At 45.0% G+C, this 7,921-nt stretch overlaps 1 protein-coding gene across 1 annotated transcript; it reads right to left on the bottom strand.

Annotated features, from left to right (window-relative positions):
• Positions 1 to 335: 335 nt before the first annotated feature.
• Positions 336 to 7,299, bottom strand: LOC141173646 (protein kinase C theta type-like). Its single transcript, XM_073657947.1, has 7 exons — positions 6,870 to 7,299; positions 6,363 to 6,538; positions 1,927 to 2,180; positions 1,442 to 1,586; positions 1,099 to 1,290; positions 830 to 961; positions 336 to 380 (listed from the first exon to the last, which is right to left on the bottom strand). The coding sequence occupies exons 1-7, from the start codon at positions 7,297 to 7,299 to the stop codon at positions 336 to 338; spliced, it is 1,374 nt and encodes a 457-aa protein (XP_073514048.1).
• Between the last annotated feature and the right edge of the window lie 622 nt (positions 7,300 to 7,921).

Below are 7,921 nucleotides of genomic sequence, written 5' to 3'. Positions count from 1 at the left end.
CAAGACGCTTCCTTCTCCGGAATCCTCAGGTAGATGAAGGAGCAAGACGCTTCCTTCTCTGGAATCCTCAGGTAGATGAAGGAGCAAGACGCTTCCTTCTCCGGAATCCTCGGTTAGATGAAGGAGCTGCCTCTTCCTTCTCTGGGAATATTTTGATGAAGGAGCAAGCCGCGTCCTTTTCTGAAAATATTGTGTACATGAAGGAGCAGCCGCTTCCTTCTGTCTCTGTCTTGTAGATGGATGTTATGCGATGGAATATCCATAAGTTTGTCATAGTCCGGTAATAAAGAAAGTCCAGTGAATTTGTCCAGTTCAAAAAATGTAAATGTTCATTCCTAGATGCTTCCGGAATGGGGCTGATTTCTATCAGCCTGATCCTCCTGTAAGAAAAGGAATGTACAGATATAGGGATCAGTGACTCACAAATATACTGTATACTGGGGGGTTAATATAATGATAAGTAGAGATGTGCGATAAGTTCTCGGGTGCCCTGGACAAGTAGCCACATCAATAATCCGTGACCGCTGGACAAGATCACTGAAAACTGCATTATGCCCGCTGGATTCCCCAGCGCCTCTTCTGGTTTGTAGGTCCGGCGTAATGTCATTGTGGCAACATCACGCACCCATGAAGTCACACCGGGCCTACTAATGAAAAGAGGCATCAGAGAGGCCAATAGCAGGCTGTTTACACGTGTCTGGTGGATATGGACTAATGATGTTGTTGCTCTACCTGGGTCCTGAGAATCGATTCACTCATGTTTAATAAGGTTATATGTGTGTTATTGGGCAGTGATAACACTATGGATGTCCCTATGTGCTATACTTACATTTTTGACCCATCTGAATGGTGGGTCGGCTTCGCCGGTCTCCACGTCACTCCAGTTTATGGAGAGGAAGAATGGGTGCTCTCGGATGCATGATGAGATAGCATACCGGGCAGATGACGTTTTGCTGAGAAGCTGGAAAATGAGAGAGACCATTAATCATTATATTATGTATTATTACTGATCAGTTATTACACAATGTCTATGGACTGTCCACATCTTATCTTCTAGCTTTCCTTATAGTCCCCCATCATCCTTCTTATCCTACTTACCCCTTCTAAGATGTCAAGGGCATCGCTGGGTATCCAGGATGGAACATGTGGGACATCCTCCTGCAGAGAGCGGTGGTATTCCTGTAGTGTGCTGCCGGTGTAGAACGGCTGTTTTCCCAATATCATCACATACAAGATGACTCCGAAGGAGAATGAATCTACCTTATGATTGAATCGTTCTTTATCCATTATCTGTGGGAACATAAGATAGGAGATGAATATACCCGGGAGGGGATTTACACACAGAGGCCATGAGGACCGGTCTGTGATTAGATATGAGCAGCATCCTCCGATTTATACTCAGTCCTACTATCGACATCAATCACACAGGGATGTTCCTTACCTCGGGTGCGATGTAACCTATCGTGCCAACAACATCATCTAATTCGAATTGGTCATCCTCGCACGCATTCATGATTGATAAGCCGAAGTCCGAGATTTTAATATGTCCCTTGTCATCAATGAGGACATTCTGAGGCTTCAGGTCACTGCAGGGAGAAGGAGCAGATACTGATTGTGAGGACAATTCATGAAAATAACTCTACAATAGATATGTAAGGAGACAACAGAGAGTTATGAAGATGAACTGATTACCAATGTATCACGCCGTGTTCATGGAGGAACTGCAGTCCGCATATCATTTCTGCCGCAAAGAGTCTGTGGAGTAGAAAGTAGAGGATGGATCAGTGGTTACATACACAATCATACAGAGAACATCAGGAGATCACACACGTGTCCTTTCCGGGCTTCATTTTCTCCTGATCTCATTGCTCTAGGACTACAATGTACGGACAGTGGATTATTAGGATTCAGCTGTTAGAAATTTACCTTGATGTTTCCATATCAAACGTATTTGATGGAGCCAGGTGGCGAAATAGATCTCGTCCGACCAAATACTCCATGGCTACTATGTATTCTACCGGGCTCTCTAAACAGCCTCGCAGAGTTGCTATGAAGCGGCAGTCGACAGTCATTCTTAGGATGTCTAATTCTGTAGTGATTGAATCTTCATCACAAAAACTTTTTGCGATTATTTTTACGGCCAGCATTTCTTCAGTGTCTGGGTCAGATGCCAAGATGACCTGGAGAAAAATCACAAGAGATCAGAACAAACTCTGTCATCTATTATAGCGATCTGTCTAATGCAGGGGTTGGTAATTAATTTTCCCTATGGGCTACATGAAAGGCTCTGGCTATTGTCGAGGGCCGAACTTAATTATAGCACTACTAATAATATTATATATTCATATTTATCACTTAATAAGTCTGTGGACTCGCTGCTGCAGCTAATACACAGTATCCCACATAGTATGATGGAGCCTGGATCTTCCTACAAACAGCATGATGTCCCGGCAGAGACGCAGTCCCCCTTACCGCCGCGGTCCTGCTCCGCCGTCTTCTGGCCTCCCTGCAGCTGCTGCTGGTTCACGCAGCTTCCCCGGCTCCGTGCTTAGGGCGCGTGCGCGCTCCCTCTTTAAGGGGTTGCGTGCGCCATCCTAAAAAGTCCCCGGCCAATGGCTGGAGGACTTCCCCTATAAAAATCACCTCCTCCAATATGGAGGTGCCCGTGCAAGGTTGTTGCTTTGTGTTTCTTACTTTGCTTCAGCCCCCAGGTCCTCTGCAAGTCAATCCTGTCCGCCAGTCTGATCTTAAGTCCAGTCCGCCAGCTTGACCACTATCCAGCCCGACAGTCTGTCTTCAGTCCAGTCCGCCAGTTTGTCTATAAGCTCTGCCCGGCTGCTTACCTAGAAGCACCTGCCTGTTGCCAGCATTGCCTGCCAGCACCTACCTGTTACCTGCTGTGTCTGCCAGCCCGCTTACCTAGAAGCACCTGCCTGTTGCCAGCCGAGCCTGCCAGCCCTCTTACCTGGAAGCACCTTCCTGTTACCTGTCATGCCTGCCTGCCCGCTTTCCTATAAGCACCAGCCAGCTACCTTTTGTGCCGCCAGCTTGCCTACCCGGACCACCCGTCAGCCTACCAGCCGAATCTCATCCGCTGTACCGGTCATTTCTTGCCCTCTGACCCGTGGGAATCTCCTGCTCTCATACAAGGTCGGTCCCAGAGTGGCACCTGGTACCTCTGCTCGGTTCCTCCCTGGTTCACGGAGTCGACTGAGCCGCCGTGCTACCTTGGTCGGACCGAGTTGATACTTAGTCATGCCCCTCTTTGCACCGCAGCACAGAGGTTCCACCACCCGGATCCATCACAGACCCTATAGCCCCATACACACAGTATGATGAACCCTACAGCCCCCTACATACAGCATGATGGACCCTACCTCCCCCTACATACAGTATGATGCACCCAACAGCCCCTTTCATACTGTATGATGGACCCTACAGCCCCCTAGACACAGCATGATGGACCCTACAGCCCCCTACATACAGTATGATGGACTATACAAACAGCATGATGTCCCCACTGCTCCCCACACAGTATGATGGTCCCTACAGCTCCCACACCGTACGATGGACCACACAGACCCCACACAGTATGATGGACCCTACAGCTCCCACACCGTACGATGGACCCTACAGAACCCACACAGTATGATGGACCCTACAGCCCCCTACATACAGTATGATGGACCCTACAGCCCCCTACATACAGTATGATGGACCTTACAAACAGCATGATGTCCCCACAGCTCCCCACACAGTATGATGGACCCTACAGCTCCCACACCGTACGATGGACCCTACAGACCCCACACAGTATGATGGACCCTACAGCCCCCTACATACAGTATGATGGACCCTACAGACCCCACACAGTATGATGGACCCTACAGCCTCCTACATACAGTATAATGGACCCTACTGTTCCCACACAGTATGATGGACCCTACAGCCCCCTACATACAGTATGATGGACCCTACAGCCCCCTACATACAGTATGATGGACCCTACAGCCCCCTACATACAGTATGATGGACCCTACAGCCCCCTACATACAGTATAATGGACCCTACAGGTCCCACACAATATTATGCACCTCACAGCTTTTTACACACATTATGATATGCCAACATCTCACGTATACATATAGATCTATACCATTGTAGGTCTGGATAATATATATGTCCCAAGATATGTAGGGATAGACTATAAATAACAGTACAACCGCCAAGTAAAGCCTATGCCTGGAGACATGGTAGACCAGTATAACCAATGGGGGACTGAAGAGGGCGCCACTGCTCTTGCATTTACTCGTACCATTTCTATTAGGACAAGTTTAGGGGATTCTTGCCTCTTACTATGGGTTTTTTTGAGGCACAGTTAATCAATTTCAATCTGTTTCCCGTTGTGAATCTTTTATTCGTCTCTTTCCCAACCACTTTTGTTTTCATTGCAATTACTTAGCAATAGATGTTATATATTTTACTTTACTGATAATATTGTGCCTCTTCCCCCTTTCTTCTTCTTATTGGGTATATGCTATATTTATGCTATTTGCCCTTTTTGAAATACTCCGTTTAGGTTTTATAAAGGGCCGGATGTGGCCGACGAGCCGCACTTTGCCCACATCTCACTAGTTTATCCCAATTATCATTACATACAGTGGGTACGGAAAGTATTCAGACCCCTTTACATTTTTCACTCTTTGTTTCATTGTAGCCATTTGGTAAATTCTAAAAAGTTAAATTTTCCTCATTAATGTACACTCTGCACCCCATCTTGACTGAAAAAAGCAGAAGTGTAAACATTTTTGCAAATTTATTAAAAAAGAAAAAGTGAACTATCACATGGTCATAAGTATTCAGACCCTTTGCTCAGTATTGAGTAGAAGCACTCTTTTGAGCTAGTACAGCCATGAGTCTTCTTGGGAATGATGCAACAAGTTTTTCACACCTGGATTTGGGGATCCTCTGCCATTCTTCCTTGCAGATCCTCTCCAGTTCCGTCAGGTTGGATGGTGAACGTTGGTGGACAGCCATTTTCAGGTCTCTCCAGAGATGCTCTATTGGGTTTAGGTCAGGGCTCTGGCTGGGCCAGTCAAGAATGGTCACAGAGTTGTTCTAAAGCCACTCCTTTGTTATTTTAGCTGTGTGCTTAGGGTCATTGTCTTGTTAGAAGGTGAACCTTCGGCCACGTCTGAGGTCCAGAGCACTTTGGAATAGGTTTTCATTCAGGATATCTCTGTACTTGGCCGCCTTCATGTTTCCTTCAATTGCAACCAGCTGAAAAACACCCCCATAGCATGATGCTGCCACCACCATGTTTCACTGTTGGGATAGTATTGGGCAGGTGATGAGCAGTGCCTGGTTTTCTCCATACATACCACTTAGAATTATCACCAAAAAGTTCTATCTTCGTCTCATCAGACCAGAGAATCTTATTTCTCATAGTCTGGGAGTCCTTGTGTTTTTGAACAAACTCTATGTGGGCTTTCATTAGTCTTGCAATGAGGAGAGGCTTCCGTCAGGCCACTCTGCCATAAAGGCCCGACTGGTGGAGGGCTGCAGTGATAGTTGACTTTTTGGAACTTTCTCCCATCTCCCTACTGCATCTCTGGAGCTCAGCCACAGTGATTTTAGGGTTCTTCTTTACCTCTCTCACCAAGGCTCTTCTCCCACGATTGCTCAGTTTGGCTAGGCGGCCAGGTCTAGGAAGACTTCTGGTTGTCTAAAACTTCTTCCATTTAAGGATTATGGAGGCTACTGTGCTCTTAGGAATCTTGAGTAAAGCAGAAATTCTTTTGTAACCTTGGCCAGATCTGTGCCTTGCCACAATTCTGTTTCTGAGCTCCTTGGGCAGTTCCTTTGAGCTCATGATTCTCATTTGGTCTGACATGCGCTGTGAGCTGTGAGGTCTTATATAGACAGGTGTGTGCCTTTCCAAATCAAGTCCTATCCTTTTAAATAAACACCACTGGACTCCAATGAAGGAGTAGAATCATCTCAAGGAGGATCACAAGGAAATAGACAGCATGTGACTTAAATATGAGTGTCTGAGCAAAGGGTCTGAATACTTATGACCATGTGATATTTCAGTTTTTCTTTTTTAATAAATTTGCAAAAATTTCTACATTTCTGTTTTTTTCAGTCAAGATGGGGTGCAGAGTGTACATTAATGAGAAAAAAATATGAACTTTTTAGAATTTACCAAATGGCTGCAATGAAACAAAGAGTGGAAAATGTAAAGGGGTCTGCATACTTTCCCTACCCACTGTATGAACATCCTGTAATGAATATGTATACCCTCCTGTGTATGTGGTGCAGGATACATTGGGGAGCACGAAGGAGGACAAATTCACACTTACCTTTCCGAAGCTTCCCACACCAAGATCTTGGTGGAATACAAGGTGGCAAAGGTTAATGGGATTCATAGGGTCAATCATTTGTCTTATGGGACATATAAGGGAACTGACATCTGTAGGGTCTTCTACAGCCGCTACCGCAGTGTCCGGGGGCATCTCAACTCTTACGTCTATTGAGACTAAACAAGATTTATTAATAAATATATCTCCAGAACCGATATTACATTTGTAATCAGATTTATATAAATGAGCAGGAAATGTCTAATATTAGGTCTCTCATTTATCAAAATTGTTTAATAGCAAAATTGTCCCCGTTGCCCATAGCAACTATTCTCAGCACAGATTCCATTTCTTAACATTCTATAGAACACTGAAAAGTGGGTGGTTGCTACGGGCAACAAGGACAGTTCTTCCATTAGTCAGCATTGATAATTGAGGTCTGTATTATAATATTAGGAATATAATCCCCATTACCCCCAGTCTTATTCTAATGAGATGTTTCCATCTTACCCGGTTCCCCTTCATCCACTGATCTTTCTGTTGAGGAAACGCTTAGATGGAAAAGAAACTCCGGGATGGAAATTGTTTCGTTTGATGACCAGGACTTGCATAGGGCACCATTCTCATTAATAATGGGGTAAGCATAGGTCAAATGTCTCATGCTTTGGACAGCCAAGTCTCTGCTGTTCCTTATTCTTTCCTTGGCTGCCGCTCTTTGCGGGTTCATTGTGTCTTGGCTTTTAGCTCTTGATGACACCTGTCTCTCTGTTCCCTGGACATCCTCATCCAGGTTTATCTCTGCACTGATGTTTCTGTGCTTGTTCAGGATGGCCTCTTTATTTCTCTTCCGTATCTCGGGGGCCAAATCTCCAATTTTTTTCAGTGAGACAAGAATGGCGCTCTGAAGCTCATCAACTGTGAACTCCATGGGGGTCTCCATTTTCCTTCTGTTTGAAAGGATCTCTTGTCTTTTGGTCTTTCTTATCTCATCCAGATGTTGTCGTTTTGACGCTATTTTTGTAGTGTCAGTGTCCATGTCCGGTAGCGTTATGTCATTTTGCCCTAAAGCAAACAACAATACCGGCTCTTCATGTATTGCGCTTCTCTGTCTCAGAATCTGATCTCTTTGAGATCGTCTTCTCTCTTTCGCCATTCGAATATAGTTTTCTTCATTCATCACGAGAAACCAATGGGCTGCCTGACCCTTGGAAGTCTGTAAAGCAGTGATTTCCCTTAGGTGGAGCATGGAATATAGAATGTGAGGATGTCATAATATAGAATGCGATGATGCCTGCACATCACTTGTGACATAGATTTTATCATGACATCATATGAATAGGATTCTATTCATTCCTCTGCCTGCAGAGGCAGCCAAGTCAATAGTGATCCAACTAATTAGCGGATACTTGTGTTTTACTAAACATCTACCCCATGTCATCACAAGGGCATCAATTAGTTGCCACTTTAGTTCACTTACTGGTCACATTTTCAAGCCCCCTAGTTCATGTAGCAAAAAAAAAGTTAAATAGAATGTTTAAAATTGGGAATATTAAAAAGAAGAG

Source organism: Phyllobates terribilis, unplaced genomic scaffold, assembly GCF_046119375.1.
Source record: "Phyllobates terribilis strain yellow unplaced genomic scaffold, ASM4611937v1 Scaffold_13__5_contigs__length_258822181, whole genome shotgun sequence".
Classification (NCBI taxonomy): Eukaryota; Metazoa; Chordata; class Amphibia; order Anura; family Dendrobatidae; genus Phyllobates; species Phyllobates terribilis.
Note: the sequence above shows the minus strand (reverse complement) of the source record. Positions and strands in the feature narration are given on the sequence as shown.